This window comes from Brienomyrus brachyistius, chromosome 3, assembly GCF_023856365.1.
Source record: "Brienomyrus brachyistius isolate T26 chromosome 3, BBRACH_0.4, whole genome shotgun sequence".
Lineage (NCBI taxonomy): Eukaryota > Metazoa > Chordata > Actinopteri > Osteoglossiformes > Mormyridae > Brienomyrus > Brienomyrus brachyistius.
Window position 1 is genome coordinate 24,343,412 of NC_064535.1, and position 21,276 is coordinate 24,364,687.

The window sequence follows — 21,276 nt, forward strand, 5'->3', positions numbered from 1 at the left end:
GCGGCAAAAACAAGGCCCTCGTACATGAGGCCCTCAATCAACTCAACTAGGCTTAAGTGACAGAAGCTGGGGTCAAAAAAAACAACAAGAGAAGCAGCAGTCTACTTTCTGGCTGATCGAAAAGGTTTTCATTTCGCATTCTCCATTTTTATTTCCATTCAACTCTTAGGGTGGGGGGGGGGGTTAAAGCAACGGTGTCACCATTCACATGCTCAATCAGAGGACACCAGTCAAAAAAAAAGCCACACAGACTATACTAATTTAGAGTATAAGACTCGATAATCCATTGTTTATGCTGGAGCTCCAAACAGGCAAAGTTCGCATGGTGCAAGCTCTGAAGTGAAAGCAGACACACGGAGCTGACTGCCCTGACAGGCCACATATAACAGCAATGGATGAATCATGACATCAGCCAAAGTCTCTCCTGGGGTACCCAGCATGCTCTGCTTCCTGAAGGGCCAACTGTCCAGGCTCTCTCTATGACACATGCCAGGAAAAGAATCTCAGCACACTGTGGACAACACTCAATGCATGTAATACAATCACATTCTCAATAATTGGGAAAACCTGCAAGCAGCTTTAACGAAGCAACTACTCATGCAAACAATGAATGATGAAGAGGTATGATAACAGGACAAGCCAGATAAGATACACGGCAGCCATCTGAAATATTAGCAATAAGTCCCCCTGTACAAGCAACCAGCGAGCGTCGAGGGTTAGGAGGGCAAGGCAGATGCTGTCCTGAATCAGCGGGCCGAAACAGCCGCGGCTGTCAGCATCCTGCGCTTCTCTTCCGCTTACCCGAAGGGGGTCGCCGGCTTTCCCGAAAACGTCGGCCTTTCCGAACTGCGTCTCCACGGAGACACGGACAGGCATCCGCAACAGCTCATAAATACCCAGGAATGTTTCTCTGGGGCGGCCTCACCCCCCAACCGCGTGCTTTCCGGACCGTCCTGTGCGTGATTCTCAGGCATGTTACCTTTCATATTCAGAGTGATTTAGCACGCATTCGACACAGGGCGGGGTGCAAGGTCAGGGCTGCACACATGAGAGATCCTTGTGCTGGTGTGTGTGTGTTTGGGGGGGGGGGGTCACACATCAATGCACAGTTTTGGACCATTGGGTTTCATGCTGGAAATCACATAGAAGGACCAGCTTAGGAGAAGATATCACACCAGGGGGGTCACGAAGAAGGGCTTTCATTGGGATTGTTTATTTTACCCAACTAAACTGCCGATTTTCAGGAAAAACACTTTTGTAGACAGCATAACCAGAAACAGGCTCTCCTATTGTACCATGCATACACACACACACACACACACGTACACATACACAGTTTGTGTTTGCATCCATATCTTTGACAGGACTGTCCATTCATTTCTACGGGGAAAAACCCTAATCCTAACAATGACAACCTTATCCCCTACCCAGCCCAACCATAACTAAACAAACAAAATACAAGACTTTTGACATCAAAAGACGTATATAAAATTTAAAATTTCCCCACATGGTCCCCACAACGTCAAAACAACAGGTTCTTATCAGGACATTTGGGCCCCACAATGTAATATGTACATAATCCACCCACACTGACACACAAACACACACATACCGAAAAAGCCACAGAAAGAACGAAGCAGGACATTCATGAAGTCAACAGCCATTTAAATGGGATGTAGATGTTGTTTGGATGCTAGATCTGTCTGCTAGTGCGCGTTTAGCTAATAGGACTTTCAGAGGCCGTGTCCCCGGGGAAAAAATTGGGCACAGGGCGCTTTGCCACACACAGAAACTAACTCAGGCGCCGTCCCCTTTCCAAGGCAGCCACCTTCGCCCCCGCCGCCTGCCTGTGTTCTGGGAGTCAGGGACACACATTTATAACCTGAAGACTACAGGTTAGAATCTGAAAGAGCGTAGCCGAGTTTCTAAGGTAACATTCCGATCTGTGCAAAGATTCACAATCGGAGGACAAGTCAGAATGAAAGCATCTGCTCACGGGTGATGAATCGCACATATAAAGTGAAAGGGGAGGATTTCACGACCCCGGGGAGGAGCTGTGAAGGACTAGAGGGATCCTGATGTCGGATCCACCTCCACGTCTGCTGGAGTGGCCACTGTACGAGCGAAACACACCGAGATTCTTTTACTCGCCGAGGTGAAAACTACCGGGTCAATAACCAGCTGAAAGAAAAAGGGTTCCTGGCTATCAGCGAGGCACACAGATGGAAGTCTAGCGAGAAAACACTAATATTTGGTATGGGGCACATAAGTTGTTCTATGTTTTTATTTTGGGGGCGGGGTGACAGTGGTGGGCAAACTGAGGCTGCTCCATTTAACCTTTTCCAACATGAACATTTTCCTTCGCGTTACGGATGGCCCCTGTGCCGCTCCATGTGCTCGCAGCACGGCACGGCGCCCAACTTAACACGTCGGCTCAGCTCTGTGGCCATTGTTTGGGCAGTCTTTTCCGTATCGGTTTGCACAACTTAACACACAGAGGGGAAAAAATATGCGGAGGTGAACAGAAAGGCGTTTCATAACGAGGACGGGAGGCTGATGACCTTCGCGAAAAACAGCGGCGAGAAGAAAAAATATCTTGCGGCCTAATTTTCCTGTCAAAGTCTCTCCCCTTCTCTTCCCGAGGAAAACGGCACACCGGGGATTTGCTACAGCACCTTGCAGAGCCAAAAGCAGCCCAGGCCATGTGAAAGCTGTGCTCAGAGTCCACAGCCCCCCCACATTCACAAAAACACACAATCGGAAACGCACACATACAATCCATCCATATATCAGTAAAAAAACAGACACGGATGGACAAGACCATGGACTGGTTGGGGCACATGGGACCCCATACTTATACAGGATGTTTATGCAGTTGGTGCACGGTTTGTACTTAGAATGGGGGGAGTACAAGGGGCCAAAAGGGCCGGGGGTCACCGATGACAGGGAAACCGTGGTAGGGGGGCTTCAAAGCCAAAAGTAAATTTCGCTCCAGATCAACCACAACAGAGCATCAGTCTAATAGGCCTCATTGCTATGCATGCCAGCGCGTCCCCCACCCCCCCCTTCACCTTTCCCCGTTATCACCTCCCACCCCCTCCCACACAAACACTCAGAAATACCAGGAGGACTATACGAACTCCAGCACCTGTCACACAACCGCAGTGAGGAGGAGGAGTGCGGACAGGAGTTGGACAAAGCAGACGGACGATAGGCGAGAGGGCCTTGATCGGCGGGCTGAGACCGCTAAGCTGGGCTCGGTGCGGCGGCCGATTTCATCCGGCCCGGCTGATGCCACGGAGACTAGGATTTCAGAAAATGACCATGAAAGGTTCAAAGCTCCTCCTGGAAGCGATTCGAGATAATCTTTCGCCTGTCGCCCATTTAGCGACTCAGGTTGACTTAAGAAGTACATCTCCTGGGGGGTGCAAGGGGATTAAAGGCGCCAAACCCTTCACAGCTCTCACTCTCTGCACTCAAGGGCATTATGGCCAATGGTCAATGGCCAAGTTCAGCCACTTGTGTTACACCCCTGCTAATAATCAAGAAATGGTACCATCCCACTCTAACACTAGTGTGCACACCCTGATTAGCATTGTGTTAATCACAGAAAATATGCGTAGACCCAAACTCATTAAGGCCAAACAAACAAAAGACATATTATAATTAAAAAATGAACAGCAAAACTAAAATAACTCTGGTTTTCTGACAATCAAGATGATACACTAAAATGGAAAACGTAGATTGATGTATTAAATACTACACCAATGAGGATTAATGCATTAAATTCGACGTGAGCAAGGATGAAGGCTGGGTGTGATTAAGAAAAGCAAACACAGGATGTGGAACAGCCCTGATTTTTCAGTGTTCAAAATTCTGCTTCAACTCAGTCTGACAAATAGATGACAGAATGTTTCCCCACTGAGACGGTCTTGTTCATTAAAATGACAGTCAGACATCTACAGTCAGGATAAAGCTGCCAACTCACACAAACCAAAAAATATTTATTTAAAAGTACCCGGGATGTCGACAGATTCTGCTCGAGATGGAAGCCAACCCCCCCCCCATCAAAACTGCCATCAGTACCAGCCTGGCGAATACACACTCAAGACCACTGGGAGTCCAGATTCGACGCTTTTAAAAAGGAGCCCTAAGATCACTAAAGTACATTAAGAATAATACGAACAATTTATAATTTAGATGCTGAAATAATGCACTCTCTCAGGCAAGGAACAGATGAGGAAAAGTGTAGCGAGAAGTGGGTGAAGAGGCCACAAGCGCCACCTAGCTAACACTCCGCTTATAGCACATTTCAGCAGCGACCTTTCCAGAGCGGCGTTGCGCCCCACGACCTCACTCACCTCTCCCACCACCTCAGCATTTGCACAGACTGAGTCGAGTGTGCCCACGCGCCTACAACCCTCCCCCTGCACCCCACCCCACCAGCCCGAATCGGATAAACAGCCGAAGTCAAACTGGGACAAGCGGTTCATAGACTGACATTATGACCGGTGTGATCAAAGTGTAATAGTTGGGGAAGAAAAAGCCACAGAGAAAGCGCACGAGCGCGCGACATATCATGTGACGATTGTTTATTCGATTTCTTTTATTTGGCATCGCCGTGCCGGCCGGCCGGTCAGCCAGACGACCGCTGAGACGGCGGCCGCACTGGAGCTGACCAGAAATATCATAAAAAATAACATAATACATCAAGAAATAACACAGGGTCTATTCCACCTCACACTTTCCAGGCGCGCTCTTGCACAGACAGAGCCGGCCTTCACGCGGCGATGGACTTTCATTTCGGCTTCTCACATAGACCGGGGCAGGGGGGGGCAAGGCTACACCTCGAAGGAAACCTGTCAACATGTGAAGCTCACTGGCTCGGGGGGGGGGGGGTGCACTGATTTCCCATTCCGGGTAATTGAATTCCGCGTGAAGATGGAACTCGCCTTCCCTCCCGAGCTTGGGGTGGGGCGAGACCCACCCCGGAAGAGCGAGCCAGTGCTAACGGAACATGCCGACCACACAGGATTGCCGGGACGCCACACCCACATCCCCACTCCCCCGCCCCCTCCTCCCCAAACCGAGACTAGCTTCTAACTGCTGTGGGCCAACTTGCGCTACAACGGGAAAAACAGACTCCACTTTCTTTGTGTCGAGCCACAGTGTTGTGCCTGTGATTCAGAAACAGCAGCCACTCCCACGTGCTTCGGCCTTTCATATCACACCACGCATCACTGGGACAGGGAACTCGAGCACAAACCCATAAATTCCTAAATATTCATAACTGAGACATACCTGAAACTTTAGTTGAGCTTGCTGATGCCAAGAGAATCTGGTTGTGTTTTGTTAACCCACATCCGTACTGGTCCTTATACCTTAGACCCGAAATACTACGCTTTACTGATCCAGATATCAAAGTCTTTTTCCTGACACATGGTAAGTACCTCACTGCAGCCAGCCTTCTTCAGTATGTTACAATCGTTCTCGAAGTACAGAAGCCAGGTGCTTCAGGGAGAATGTACCTCTCAGCTGAAGAGGCTCTGAAGCTCCTGGCAAGACTTTTTGGGCTGGACAAGGAACACCTGACAGCTGAGAAATGTCTAGATAACTGGGATCCGGAGTGGTCCCTCTTCAGGTCCATTTTCCCATGGACCCATCTACCAGTCGGCCCACCGCACTGTGGCATCATGGACACAGAGTTAAGACAGAGCTACTAACCTTGAAGCCAGGCTGTGGTGAAGTCGGCATTCCAGTGCAAAGATTGAAGGAAGAAGAAAAAACGGCAGAGTTTAGAGAGGTTAATCAGCAGAGAAATGCACAGAGAGTCCAAAGTGCTGGAAGTGTAGGCCAGAGTCACCACATTGACAGGAACAGCAAGGAACTTAGAAAAGGCGTTTTCACACTGCAGGAACCGTTCAGAAACCAGAATCTTTCTCCAGAAACCGGAACTTTTATCCCATTCACATCACAGGAACTCAACCCAATTATAGTTCCTCGTAGGCAGTTCCGGAACCCTTTTTAGTACCTACTCCATACTCGCTACTTTTATTCGAACATAAACTATTGGAAAGGCGCTTAATTGCTGCTTGGTTGACCACAAGCATCATCACAGGAAAAATTAAGTAGAGAGAATTATTTTTTGTATTTCAGTTACATTTAATGAATACATTTTTTTTGCTTACATCTCCATATTTCTGCATCGGAAAATTCAATCAGTAAGTTGCGAGTCGTATGAATAGGTTATAAATAAAAGGCTGTTTAGTTTCAAATTATGTGTGGAGTTTGAACTACAGCTTTTTGTGTCTCCTAAGCTTATTTAACATAAAGGTTGTGTGTTGTGTGGTGTGAAAGCGACACACGAAAGTGGCCAGGTGCTACAAAAGTTCCAGGTCTGTTCCGGAACTTTGGTGTGAAAGCGCCTACTGAGAGAGAAAAGCAGGCAGAGAATTAGACACAAGCAGACAGAGAAAGAGACCGGTAAGGCTGGCTGACAGAGAGTGAGAGAGACAGACTGGTTGACAGACAGACAGACAGACAGAGAGGCAAAGAGATGTATGGACAGCCTGAACGCAGAGTCTCTCTTAGCTAGTCCCAGAGACACAAAGGACACAGAGTGTCCCAAAGAGCAGTGTGTCGCCCCAGGGGGATCAGAAGGTGGGGTGTGGATCTGGTACAGCAGAAATATTACAAGGACACCTTTAGCAGCACAGAAACACCTTTTTTATCCAGCTCTCTGTAGTCCTCTCACAGTGAATAAAACTCACTTGTGACCGTGCCCATGCCCAGGGGGCAATGAAGAGCCCAACAAGAATTACTCAGACTCAATACAGAGCTCCCAGCTACATACCTGTGCCAGTAAGACACAACAGCCCTACTATCGAAACAGATCACACACACGACACTTCCCAAAGTTTCAGTGGGGGGAAAAAAGCAGAACAAAAGATCAAAACGTCTCAGTGCGTCGCCTCCTATCACGCGACACAAGATAGAAGCGGGCAAACAAACCAAGACAAAAAGTCTTACCTGCAACTTAAACTGTTTTATTCAAAATTCAACACATGTCGAGAACACAGACTTCGTCTCCTGTTGAAATTTAGCCTTGAGAAACCTCAAGGTTTTGTTCCCGCCTTTTGATCTGTTCTTCTGACAAGCTGCTCGTGCTTCAGTGGTCGTGTTCAACGCACCCTGAGGAGACCGGAGTGACACACCAACCTGCCGAGCACCAATCAGTAACAGTGGCCTGGGGGCACACTGCCAAATACAGCATCCGGCCGGCACTATTTACTGTTATATTGACCCTCAAGACGACAAAAAAAACAACTTGTTCATTGTTGAACCAGCTCAGATGCTGGCTTTTTGCTAAAACGATTCATGTCAAGCATCACATCAAAAACCCAGCAGAAGGTCCTTTGTTGGTGGTGAGACCTGCAGTCTTTGTGCTCTAGGTTCAGTCGCAGTCACCGGCTTGTCTGTCCCACCCCACCCCACCCATGGCACCGAGGGACCCCAAGGCCATCGCCTGCAGCCCTTTTGAACAAGCTGATCACAGCCCAAGCAGAGCATCTCTCTCCATTTCCCCAGCAGACAGCGCAGCAGAAATGCAGGCCTCTTCGGACCTGAACCATGCCGGCCGCCTTCACATCAGGAGGAATCTGGTCCACAAGGGCCCCTCGCTAAAAACAAAGCTTTGATTGAGAGCCATGCGCAGGACCACAAGACGTCTGCATTAATGACGGCTAATTTCCAGACACATAATTTCACACTAACGCCAAATCATGTTTGTTTTGACTGAGCTAGTCTTTAATTATTCATTTCTTTTATTTATTTATACAAGGGGAGAAATCCTATATTTCTCTAAAATTAATTACTAGCAATTAAGTAACCTAAAGAGCAGAGATTCAGACACACATATCCATGAAGTCTTCTGACATTCTGCTTCCTGCAAAATGCTGCACTGATTTTAAGCTGCTTAAACGCTGGCCAGATTGTTCAGAATTCCCTTAGGGAATGGACCGAGACAAAGGTCACGTACAGCACAGAACAAACACTCTCATCCTCTTTTCTCCAGCCCTGGAAGCCTTCATCTTGTGTGCATCCTCAGACACGATCATCATCTTTGATCCTACCATCACCGCGAGCTGACAAGAGAGCCAAGAGGAATCCCATTATTCAGCGCGGGGGTGGGAGACGGCCTGGACCCTCCCCAGCTCCCCATACACAGTCAGAAAGTGTGGCTGGGCTATAGGTCCACAGAGGTCAAGCGACAGACTCCACCTTAATCTCCCGGCCAATCACACCTATCCTGCAGCAGACACTATTCAAATACTCCCATTCAATATGGCTAATGCATGGCTGGCAGCTGCAGTAAGACATCGAAAGAGACACAGTGAGTGTCTTTTGATGGACAGGCGATCAGTCCAGCATCTACCTTGCCTTACTGTCTGCGCACCAGATCACTGCACCCCTTTAATTAAGAGGTTACTAAAAAAAAGGCGGGCGAGAAAGATAGGAGGACACATATATGGAGCGACAGGTACAGAGATACGGAAGCTAACAGCTAGTCCCCTTACCTCTCCAGTTCATTGATCTTCTTGTCCTTGTCATTCTTCTCGTTCTCCATCTCGCGCAGAATCTCCAGCAGGCGGTCCACCTCGGCCTGGGACTTGCCGGCATCCTCGCGGTGCCTGGCCACATCCTGCTCCAGGTTACTGATGCGCTCCGACAGCTCCGTGTTCGCTTGGGCTTCGACGGCGGCGTTGTGCGCCTAGGGAAGGAGGAGACGACGGTCTGAGCCGCGGGGGCCCTCGTAACACAGGTACGCTAACCACATCTTGGCAAAGTGTGTTCTCTGCGTCCCCACAGCTCTGCAGCGTGTCTCGAGACATCAGGCAGGTTATCAATCAATGCAAACAGAAGCTCTGCTACGCTGATGATGATTGGCTGGTTGGTCAAGAATAGCCCACTATGAATGAGGTGGAGCATACAGAAGCAAACCATATTCTTTACACGACACAGCAACTTCGTCGTGCTACATTCAAAATATGTTCCTACTGAAAGTGTTTGGCCAGCAAGAATACCTGCGTCTGCCTGCCAAGCGCCCCCTATAGGTTCTTCAGTAGAACTACCAATCTCGATACCTTTCATAGCAGTATCTCCATCCTTGCCTATCCCATATTCCTGAAGCATATGCACGGCTGCACATGTACACAGATCGCTAAGGGGCCAGGATAAACGGATCGCATTTACCAGGATAAACGGACGCCTTCCAGCCCCCCTGCCCGAGCCAGTCCCCATGCTGATATTTGGCCGATGATCATCTGGCGATGAATCATCCAGCTGATGGCGTTTGAGCGCTGCCCGCGAAACACGGCAACGCATCATAATAACAAACAACGTCAAGGAGCCGCGTCGGAGAGGAAGGTCTGGAAAACACAGACACCAATCAGCGGGGGAGCTTCCGCTAGCACTCGTTAGCCAAGTGCACAGCCTCACGGACTCAGCACAGGCATGTAACACCAGTGTCCAGCCCTGACGTAACCTGCACACGGCGCTCTGGATAAAAGGTGGCAGCTAGGCCTGACAGTAATGCCCCCCCCCCCCTCCCTCAGGTGCTGGAAACATGGCCAGACATTCACATTACGCCAGCTCCCCCCCCCCCACCCACCCTGGCCCCCAGACCTCTTCATTTGCGCCCTTTTTAATAAGTAATTACATTTTACTGGCCACATCATTTAAGTCGACATTTCGGGGTCTTTAATTCGCTCCCTGAAGTCGGAGGCCAGAGCTACATGACTTTCCACAGCCACCGCCAAGACCTGTCGTCTGCTGGGGGGGGGGGGAGGCGCGGGGGTGGGGTGTGCATGTGTGTGCGTGCCGTGCAGCAGGGAGTGTTTGCAGCCTTACGGTGTACGCAGATACACACACTGGCATGTACACGGGGGTGTGTCTGTCTGAGTGAGGCATGCGCTGCTGTGCGATTATAATGATATATCTGTCAAACCATTTCAAAGCCCTTGCAGGTTGTCTGGCTAATTAATACCTTACAGAGTTATTTAAGTTAATTAATTAATTGAGCTGGTGGTGAAATTTAACAAATACATAGAATGGTTGAGGTGCTCCTGTGGAGAGGTTTGGGCCCTGAAGTGGTGATCATCTAGCCATCCAGCAAGATATTTTTGTAGAACAAAAGAAATTCAATTTTTTTTGTTACTGTTAATTTGCATATATTCTAATGTTACATGTTGTGTTTTTTTCTGAGCAAATACACATTTACTACCCAGATACACAACTGTAAACATTTGCTTTGCATGCCTAAGACTTTGGCACAATACTGGAAGTGTGATGTTTGCAGAGCTGCCTGCTTGTGTCCCCAGGCTGGAGGGGAAGTCAGATGCTTAGGCACCTGATACAGTATGCGTGCCCCCGCCTGTGTGCCACAGAGATGCAAAGAGGCAGAAAGCATGTCGGGTTCATGAGACAACGAGGGAAAAGCTCACTCGTCTGTCAGCGGGGCTGGTAAGCAGGCGTTTCCTGGCACCGCGGGCAGTAACCAACACCCGCAAGGTGTCAGGTCACAGGACCGGCCACAGCCAATGGCGGGGCTCCGAGGGAGGCCTGCAGCCAATGGCGGGGCTCCCAGAGAGGCATAATGAGTTCAAGCGTCGCGATATGGGCAGCGCTCAGGGATGAAGGGCTCCAGTTAGTCAGTGCATCGATGCGCTCCCGCTTTTATTGTGCTAGCACAGACAATTCACACTGCCAAGTAACCTACTCTTGCACTGAAAACTAGAAAGACTCACATTTTACATTTTATTTATTTAGAATACATTTTTATCCAAAGTGACATCTAAAGTGATTCATTTTTTTTTTTTTTTTTTTTTAAGACAACAGGGTCAAATAGTACCTGGAGCAACCAGGGATTAAATGCCCTGCTTAGGGCCGACCCTAGGATTTCAACCAATGACCTTCTGATCACAGTCACAGGGCCGTAACCCATTAAGCCATGCAACAGCCCCCAAGCCGCCTGCCCTGCCCCGTTCTGGCCGTCGCATTAGAACACAGCATCTGTCTATGACTGCTGCAGGTAATGCCCTCCAAAAGACGAGTGAAGGAGCGGCATACAGTCATGCATACCCATACACACACTGCTCCTCTTCCTCGCTATCACCAGTGCGGCATCACCTGCAGGAAAGCGGCAGGGTCGCTGGATCGCAAACAACTGAAGAATCAAAAAGTCAGACGGCCGTAACGGAGATACCTTCCATGGTGGTCTTCATTAACCCACCTGTCCAGACGGCTGCGTGCGTCTCACAGGCATGGTTACTCGCCGCGACGGCTGCACACGGACTTGTGTACGGCTGTGAAATTATTTGTTTAGAAAAATGTAAAGCGTAACTGCAGACTACGAGGCTGACTGTGCGTGGGTGTGTGTCCCTAACGTTTGCTACGCTACACCGGTGGCAGCGAGCGAGAGCGTCTATACATTCAGACGCAGATTAAAAGCCTCTCAGGCCCTCATTACAAACGGACCCCGCAGGTCGAGCAGAGCACAGCGCACACCGCTGCCAGCATCGTCCGCCCGCCTGAGTGTGCGTGCGCAAGATGTTTTGCTAGCTGCCTGGGCTTCTAGTGAGGGCCCAGGAATTCGCTGGGGGACTCAGAATTTTGGTGGCAGCTCTGAAGGGTCAGAGGCAGCGTAATGGACTCCGACGTGCATCTCCACTGCGCCTTGTCCCGTAATGCAGACGCTGCTCCAGGAGCGGCTCTCCTCAATCGAGAGTGGGGGCGGGGCCAAAGCGTCTCGCCTGAGACGCAGGAACTTTCCGCCACTTGTCACCACGTTATGGGGTGTGGGTGTTTTGCTGCCTCTTCCCATTACTCTCGGGATGCTGGAAGCAGGGGCGTGTGCTGCATGTGACACAAGGCAGCGGAAGCATGAAAATGAAATGAAAGCCATTAATCAGTGTGTGTGCGAGCTCTGAATCCCACTCCCTGCGTGTATGTGGCACGGCGGCCAGTAGGGGGCGTCTGTGTTGGCGTGAGCGCCATCTTCATGTTGGAAAGCTCCTCATTGGCATTCCAGCAGCACCGCAGGCTGTGACGCGCCCCCTATGATGCAGTCCCCCTTCAGCGGTACTGCTAGCAAGGCTGCATGCATGCAAGATGCATTTCTCCTTCCAAAGCCTGTGGCTCCACCCTATCCTTGCAGAGGTGCCCGTCATAGCCCAAGGAACAGTCATCGCCCAAGACAACCCCCCCCCGCCCCGGCCAAGCCCCCCCAAGCCGTCTCTCCATCTCATACTCACACACAGGCTAAACTACAGCAAACACTGAGCAAGATGAGCCAACCTCCTGAAAGTCTAGGCCAGCGGGGGTGGGGGGAAGGCAGCTCAAATGTCCATAAACCAGGCAGGGGCGGGGGTGATAATGAGGGTGAGGCAGCAGGATGTGGCGCGGGGAACACAAGTCCCTGTTACCCCCATGGATACCATGTCCAGTTAGTGCTGAGAGGGGGGACACAGAGGGGGACACAGAGGGGGACACAGAAGGATAAATGCCGATGAGCTTGTGCTGCAGCGAGGGGGGGGGGGGGGGCAGAGGCGTATACACACACACATACACACATGCACGCACACACATACACACATGCATGCACGCACACACGTCGATTCCACGGCAGGCGGACGAGGAGGGCTTCACTTACAAGGCAGCAGTGACGGCCTGACATGAGATCAGAGCACTTCAGGAGGAAACGAGGGAGGGGCAGAAAAAAGGATGGAGGAGTGAGAATGAGAGTGAGAGCAACACTGGGGGCAGAGAACATGGTGAGAGAGGGAAGGTACAGGAGGCAGAGATGGGAAACACTCTGAACAAACGGAAAACGGCAACATTAAAGATTGTTTGGCTGTAATCCTGGTTTTATGACCAAAAACAAAAAAGCAGGGATTTCACACTGCAGTAAAAAACGAAGCATCAGAGCAGACGAAGCACTGCTTCGTGCCGCCTCTGGGGCAGCGCCGCGGGACCGTGTGGCCCAGCCTCACCTTCTTCAGCTGGTTGTCCAGCTTGAGACACTCCTCCTTCTTCTGCTCCAGGGCGATCTCCAGGCTTTTCAGCTTGGAGTCCTTCTTCAGGCTTGAGGAAGCCAGCGAAGACGCGTGCTCCTTCAGGTCCAGCAGAGACGTCTGTACAAGTCGGCGGGGAGGGTTTTGAGACACAAGCCTATTACTACTCACATTTTCATTCTCACCAGTTTGCATTATCGTCGCCATTTTCCTCCCACATAAACAGAATATCTGGCCAGGGTGATGCTGGTGATGAGCAGGCGGATTGACATGACATCTGCCACATGCACTACAGCAGAAAATAGAAAATTACAAGGAGCACATGAGCCCCAGGGGGCTGCAGCTCGGACAGACTGACCGAGCTTCAGGGCACCAGAGACGAGAAACAAACATGGCCAAATATGGAAACGGCTCCAACTGGCCTCTACTGCTCCGTAATACCGCTACAGTGAGTACTGACAATAGGGGGCGTCACACTCTCCTCTGCTCCTGTCAATCTTCATACTTGACTTGCTGTAGGCCAAGATAGTAATATCCGATTAGTAGTCTCCCAGGTTACCACTTTAGTGGGTGGGTAGTCTGGCTACGCTTTGATTTGCTTGATTTGGATAGGTGGATGGGTGGGGGTAGAGAGGAGAAAATGTGGCTTGCTGGTCGGGCCTGGTCTGGAGGAGGAACGTGGGGATAATGTTGCACTCGCTCCCAGCCTCAGGCTGCCTGCATGTGGCCTCGCCCCCGCAATGCCCACGGCCCTGCCCCTTCACCTCGCGATCAGACAGGTCTCCCTGCAGCAGGCTGATCTTCTCCTTCAGCTCCTTCAGCTCTTTCTTGTTGTTGTCCAGCTCCTCGTTCTTCTCACGCTCGTCACGGTCCCGCTGCTCCTTCAGACGCTCGATGATGCGCTCCTGTGGGGAGGGTGAGCCACAAAGAGGTTCAGGGCCCGTTCAGCGATGGCTCAAAGTCTCCCCGTGAAATTACACATACGCAAACACACATACACACGTCATTAATCTCAATTTTAACACTGCAAACAAGCACTGGATAAAGCACCTGTTCTCCAAAGCCATACTGACACTAATGAAGCTCGGCTCTTGGGAGTCCATCCACATGGGGGCGCCACTCACCCCGGACAGCGGGAGTTTCCCTCAGGAGAGGCCGCCTGCTCACGCATGAAGCGGACTCAGCAGAAAACAGCCCGCGTCTAGCTCTGCTGACTTCAAACCGAGACGAGGGCAGGCGGGCGGCCTCGATAACAGGCCTGTTACTGCTGCAGAGCATAACACTGTGACAGAGTGAACTGCTCAAATGCAGCAACTGCTGCAGACACAGGTGCTCGAGCCAAACTAAGTAACACGCGTGGTGATTGATGACGATCTTTCAGGCCGAGCAGCGTCAAGCATGTTCCACTCTGCACTGGCCCTGGGCCACCGCATCGGACCCCCAGTGACACCCAGCTTCCCCTGGCCCAAACAAACGGAGTTGGGTACGAGGCGGACTCATGGGCCACATGTACAGAGCCAGGGCCTTCAAACACGACAGCATCCCTTCACATTCATTTCGCTTAAGCTCTCCACAGAGATGGGAACTGACGCTGCTGCCGTATGCTCCATGTCAAGAGCGGGCGTGCATAAAGCATGATGGGAAGCGGTGTTTGGCGCGCTGACTGCCGAGAGCAGAGGAAGGACAGCTCAGCTCTACAGTAAGATGCACAGCGGGCTTTAAAACGTGACTTAAAATCTGGCTCGGCAGCAAATGGGGGAAAAAAACAGGGCTGAGTAAAACTGACTTTGAAATTTTTGAACCTGGAAAATGCATAGAGATTCTGAATGTCAGATGACAGAACTAGGATTTAAAAATAAAGTGAAATACTAAAACCTCACCCCTAACTGCTACTTCTGCAAACACTATATATTAGAAATTGCAAAAGGTTAATTTCATTTTATTTGCAAACCCATGTTTTAACCAATGGGAGTTTATTGATGGATGACTAACAGACAACATGCATTGCAGCTACAATTAATCATTCGGTACGAGCAGAACCTCCGAGCCCAAAGGCCGCCGCCAGTCAGCGGGATCTCCACTCGTTTCTACCGTTCACACGGTGATTCGCACACAGCCCCACCAATGCGGAGGGGTGACCTTTGACCTTGCTAGTGTGACGAGGTCACCCCTGCTGTCACGCTGAGGGAATCCTGTTCTGGCAAACAGGTTGCAGTACACTGCCATACCACCCCCCACCCCCCCCCACGACAAAAAAGGGCCATCAGTAGCTGGCACCAAGCACCGCCTCACGGGGGCCACGGACAGCTGGGGAGGTCTTGGCTGACCCCTGCCTGTGGATATACTGACAGCAGAGACATGCCGAGATGGAGCTGATCCAGGGTGCTCACCTTCTCAGCCAGCGCCTCCTCCAGGGTGGTCAGGGCGGTGTCCGTGTTGGAGGTGTCCGCCTGCAGAGATTTGACTCTTTCCTTCAGACTGCTCATCTGCTTCTCCTTGTCCCTCAGCTGCTCCTGCAGGTTCTCGATCTAGCAGAAACCATAGGTGGGGGGGGGGGGTGTTATCAGCAGAGATCCACCGGAGTGAAGCACCCGCAGATTCAGACACACATTTGCCCGCCCTTCAATTATATGGCAGAAAGACAAAAACCTTCATTCACTATTTGAATACAGTGGAAAGTGATATTTATTCTAACCAATACTGATATACCATAAAAATGCCAGGCACACCAAAGCACCACCACCCTCTTAGAAAACAGCACAGGAACCGGAGCCATGTCTATCATTTCCCTGCACACAGACCGCTATACCTCACGGCTCTGGATGAAATTATACGATAATTAAAACCAAAAATAATAATTCATCAATAAACAAAAGGTCCCAAGTTCTGCTGGCAATTTGTATATTATGCTCTTATCTAATATTGAAAAGCAACACACACCAAAGACAAACAGGATGATAAATGGTGTTGGTGAAGATAGGCATTTCGGACCCGCTGCCATCCATCATAAAGGGACAGCTCCATGAAAAGATGGACCATCCCCTCGCACTTCGCATTTAATTAAACGGCCGCTTGATAACCAGCTCAGCTGCTTTCCTATTGGCTCAAAATAACCACGTCAGTACATCACCTTCTGAAAATTTTAACGTTATCGCCGCGGCCAAGCAGGCCGAGAAACGATAAAGGGCAAGCGAACAGACTGCGAAGGGAGGAGCCTCGCACGGGCTTTCTAGTAACGCAAATCCCCACATTTTCATCTGTGCTTTATGTACAAGAAGCTGCAGCCTTAGGTCAGTAACCATGGGAACGAGCTTTGGGAAAATAAAGCCAGAACTGAACGCTGTGCCCCCCCCCCATATAAAAACAAGGGTGAATAATTTAGCAGCGCAATCAGGAAATGGGAGCAATGACGGCCCCACCGTTTGGGGAGCTACGGATCTGAGGGCAGCTCCTTTGCCTGACGACTGGAGCTAGGAGACCCATCACAGGGCACCGACGCTCAGATGCATTTTCATCCGCCTGCTAGTTCTTCAGTAGCTGCCAGAATCGACCCGAAAGTTTCCACTTTTAATTAATCAAAAGCTTCCCTTCAAACAAAAGGTTAAAAAAATATTAATAATAAAAAAAAATCACTTAAATTTATCCAGAAATTAGGCTCCTGCTCTAGATCGGAGAAGAAAATAAGATGGGTCTGATTATGAATTTAATTAAACGCGGTGGATTTTTTGGCCAGGCTCTGCAAATGAAAACAGAAAGCGGTAGTGAGAAAGTGAGAAGAAATTTGATAATGAATTTGCCCCGGTTTAAACAACTGCAGCCGTTTACCAAGTCATAAAACCGGAGCGCAGTTTGTTTTTTCAAATCATTTCAGACGTTTGGACAGATGTTCTATCAGAGCTGAGAGTGGTAGAGAAGGTGTTTTAAGCGGACATTTCTTTAAGCCTATTTTCTTAATAAGACACACCGCGTGACTGTTTGCTTGCTTGGTCGGCTGGCCTCCGCGGTCGCATTCCTGCTGGAGCAATGCGATTCCTCCATCACCCCCAACTCCATAAAACGTGGAAATGGAGGGACACCCCAGGGCAAGGCACAGCTTCACACAAATACGGAGACGCAAAGCAAGCCCTGCCACGCAAGGGTTTCCAACCCCTGGAGATGAAGAACAGACCACCACCGGTGCCACGCATAGAGCAGGGAGGGAGACCAAGCAGGTGTGGGATGGCACCCCAGGCTGTATCACGCTACAAACTCAACAGATAAAGTTATTTATCAGCGTGCTTCACTACCTGAGACTCTACCATGGACCCCAAGACGGTCCAAGTTTTTGCTGCCTCCTAACTTCCGGAAGGACCCCTAGGACCAGTCTGAGAAACACTGTTTTACAACGTCACCTACTTTTCTGGGACCTGAACCAACCATCACAGGCCCAGACCTATAAAAATTCAAGGGGAGCATTTGCTTTGCCCCAAAAAGTCACTAAACATGTAGGGGGTATTTCCAGCCTCCTATCTGCCAACATTCACGGACAAGGGGCGGAGTCCCAAGGGAATCAGACAACAGTTTATGAGGATTTCCTGCGCAGTAAAATGCTGGCATCTCCGCGAGCTACACCGTGACAACCTGGCAAAGAAGAGAAAGTGAAAGAAGAAGTGAAAGAGCAGCACAGAAAAAACTGAAATGAAGCGCATTCAGTACATCCCTCTCTGGCCAACAGGACCATTCACACGGTCATGAAGCCCACCAGTCACACACACTCAGGGCTCTGCTTCACAGCTGCACACACGCACAGGTTTGTAATTATATCTTTGTAGGAACTCTTCATTCATTCCTAATTCCTAAAACTCTAATCACAACTACAACCTTAATCCCTTACGCAGCCCTAACCCTTAAGTGACCAAACAAAATACAAGACTTTTTTGCATTTTTACTTTTTTGATTGCATTCACACGTCTTTGTGGGGACCTGAAAAATGATCCCCACTACGACAAAATAACAGGCTTTTATCACATCGTCAGGACATTTGGTCCCCACAGTGTAATATAAACCCAATCCACACACACACACACACACACACACACACACACACACACAAAGTCATGCAGAAACACACAGCCCCCACTGTGCATACCCAGGCACTGACAGTCAAGCTGCAAAGCCCAATTCCCTTGCGGTAAATTCACTATCTGTGTGTCCAACAGCCTTTTACAGTGCATGCCAGCATGTTACATACAAAGCATAATATCGTCACTGTCCAATGAAAATCGATGATTGTGACTTTTTACTATAGATGGAATGTGCTCGTCCGTCTCTGCCTACCATTTGACATCAAATTGAACAATGAAAAGATGTTTTATGAAGTCATCTATTTAACTAGTACTATTTAACTAGTTAACAAGTCCTTGCAAAACATTAAACTGTTCTTTGACAGCTGTGTAAAGAGAGGTTTATTTCTGGTGCTAAGGGTGTCTATTTTAGGGTTATTTTGCAAAGTAGTTTCTGAGAAATTGCTTTATTTTAAGCTAAATATAATATTGGATTTTCGGAGATGCATGTTTTTCATTGGACAGCGGTTACATTCAGCTATTGCCATCCAATTCACCCATTCAGAGATACGGGTGGCAGGGAACCACCCAAGATGGGGCGCCAACCCATCACAGGGCACACTCACAAACCACGCACACTTATGGTCCAATCAGCCTCAGCATGTTTTTGGGCTGTGGGGGGGCGGAACTGGAGCACCAGGAGGAAACCCCATGACAACATGAGGAGAACATGCAAACTCCACACACATGTAATCCTGATGGGGACTTGAACCCGGGTCCCCAGTGGTGCGAGGTGACAGTGCTAACCACTGCACCCCCGTGTCACCCCATTTATATTTGGCTGAGTTAGTTGTCCTGAGTGCAGCAGTGAACCAGATGTAATCTGTATACTAAAATCAACACAATAACTTCATCCTACACTGAGGCACCAGAGCAAGGAAGTCAGGAGGACATTATACATCGAAATCACAGCGTCCTTGTCTGCCTTGATGATCACGTGGACTTTCGGCAAACTTAAAAAGAAACGCAAGCAATTAAAGTTGGAAAGACAAAAAAAAAAGGTTGAGAAAGGCTTACAAGTTCAGTCTGGAATTGCGAGCGGCATCTCTGTGCTCTGGGGCAGATCAGAACCAGCTTGGACAGACAATCAGCTCGCTGCATGACACAAGGGAAGCATCCAGTAATGAGTCCCAGGACAACCAAGCCCACATGCGAACATGTCACATGGACAGCATCAGCGACTGTTGTCAGGGTCGTGGGAGGGTCACACTCGGCAATATGCGGTCCAAAGGCAGAAAGCACATATGGAGGGATTCATGCACAGTACCAGACATGTCCAGCAGAGGGCTCTCCACCCACCATCTGAGCAGGAGACCGATGGAGACAAAACCACAGCTGGAGCGGACACTCGGAAAATAAGATTAAAATAAGATGAAAAAGTGTTAATGGAAGGAAAACGCCGGGCTGGCGCATGAGCAGCCGCCTGCATACGTGCCTGCTGGCCAGCCACAGAGCACTGACACAGCTCTGTGTGCTATGTAACAGCACAACCCAAAGAGGCCTTACCTCCAAGCCCCGGCCCTTAACCAACATCGCCTGACCGCTTGTCCATCAAAGGCACCCGGCCATTCCAGGGCTGCTCAGTATCCTGACATGTGGGGAATGACCAAGGAGTCTGACAGGCTGTCGGGTAACAGACATCCCACCGGCCAGCAGAGTCTCACTTTCTGTCCAGCGGCTAAGCGGCGGGCAGCTCCCATGCACTCGGAAAGTTCCGGTAAACCCCTAGCAGCCACGGAGTGTCGCTCAGCTTCTCCGACAGCCTGACGGGGAGAGCGCCGGGGCCTCCCTCGCGCCATGCGTGCCAGAGTCATGCTTAATTTAGCGGCTTCGTTACTGTTTCCAGCCCTTGCAGATCTCCCCAGAAATGAGGCAGCAGGAACGATAAAACAGAGAAGGACAAACGAGGAGAGAGAACTTCTCGGCCATCGTGACCATTTCGATCAACAAGCACGGGCGTAGAATTACCCTGGACCTGAGGGGGCGGTGGCCTAGTCTGCTCCGCATCACTTGTCCATTGTTACTTTACATACCCACAGTGCGCTGCACAGCTTTCGTCTCGCATTTGCAAAAGTTATTTTTTCCAGGTTGTCCTGCCCTGAACTGTCTCCCACAGCCTAACCACCACTCTCAATATTTATGCTGGACTGAGTTCACACCAAGATTTCCTCCACCCTTGTCACCCCCCCCCCCACCCCCCAAAAACGCAGAGGGTTATTCCTCTACCTGTTAATAGGGTAAGTGTCGTTTGGGGGAGGTGATGAGGACGGCAGACAAGCTTATCTGGACGTCAGCGTGCAAGCTGGCCGCTTCGGAGCCAACCCGAGCTGACGCCTCCTAATCCGCCAGTGTCGCCGTGACAACTGCCAAAGAACAGAGGCACAGAGGACCGCCCACAAACAGCAACGGGTGAGGCCCCCCCCAGGCATGCGCCGGCCGCCAGCAGGAAATCGCTGGGCCGCGACCTCAGACAGGAGCGCTCCGGAGGAGAGGCAGCCCAAGGATTTGATCCAAGATGAAACAATCCCCGTTAATCCCCTCTCAAGCATCCTTACGCCGGCCAATGAAGCTAGGGGAGGGGCACTTCTGCCCACCCCAGCACGTCCAGCACAGCCTCTGTGCCCCCTTAACCCACCTTCCAAGTTGCAGAAAACACGTTATAATGATTATCATTAATTCTGTTTTAATGTGCTAGAGTGTCTTTAACGCTACGGATAGGCTTATAAGGGCGAAATGTACAGCGCACAGCCACATAAACCACAACAGCTATACTGCCCCCAAGCCCTCTCCACGCCAGAGCACGCCTCTCCTGCAGAGGGCTTCCTGAGAGCAAGACATTCAACAATACCTCTCGGAGAGGGGGGCACCGCTGAGGTAGCACACTCAGTGCTATCCCCATGGCAACCGGCTACCTGCACCGGTCATGTGGGCTTGAAGGGCCATGTGGCAGGCCCATTAAAAGCATCCCACGTCAAGCTTTGGGGGGGGGGGGGGGGGGCACTACATGGCAAAGAAACGACTCAGGAATAATAACGGAGACCAAAACAGTTTCTTTCAAGCGGCTAGGGAGGGCTGTCTAATTTCAAAAGGAGCGGCATTCCCAC

The 21,276-nt window shown here is 50.2% G+C and overlaps 1 protein-coding gene across 6 annotated transcripts in view; it reads right to left on the reverse strand.

Moving 5' to 3' along the window:
• The window catches only part of erc1b (ELKS/RAB6-interacting/CAST family member 1b), a 144,646-nt gene that overhangs the window by 84,352 nt on the left and 39,018 nt on the right, over positions 1-21,276 (reverse strand). For 3 of the 6 annotated variants that reach the window (XM_049007309.1, XM_049007311.1, XM_049007313.1), the window contains 5 exons: positions 15,461-15,598; positions 13,835-13,975; positions 13,050-13,190; positions 12,710-12,745; positions 8,577-8,770 (listed from right to left, as the gene is read on the reverse strand). In XM_049007309.1, the coding sequence (XP_048863266.1) occupies positions 8,577-8,770; positions 12,710-12,745; positions 13,050-13,190; positions 13,835-13,975; positions 15,461-15,598 (650 nt within the window). The remainder of the gene's footprint in view (positions 1-8,576; positions 8,771-12,709; positions 12,746-13,049; positions 13,191-13,834; positions 13,976-15,460; positions 15,599-21,276) is intronic. The other 3 variants (XM_049007310.1, XM_049007312.1, XM_049007314.1) reach the window with 1 other exon arrangement.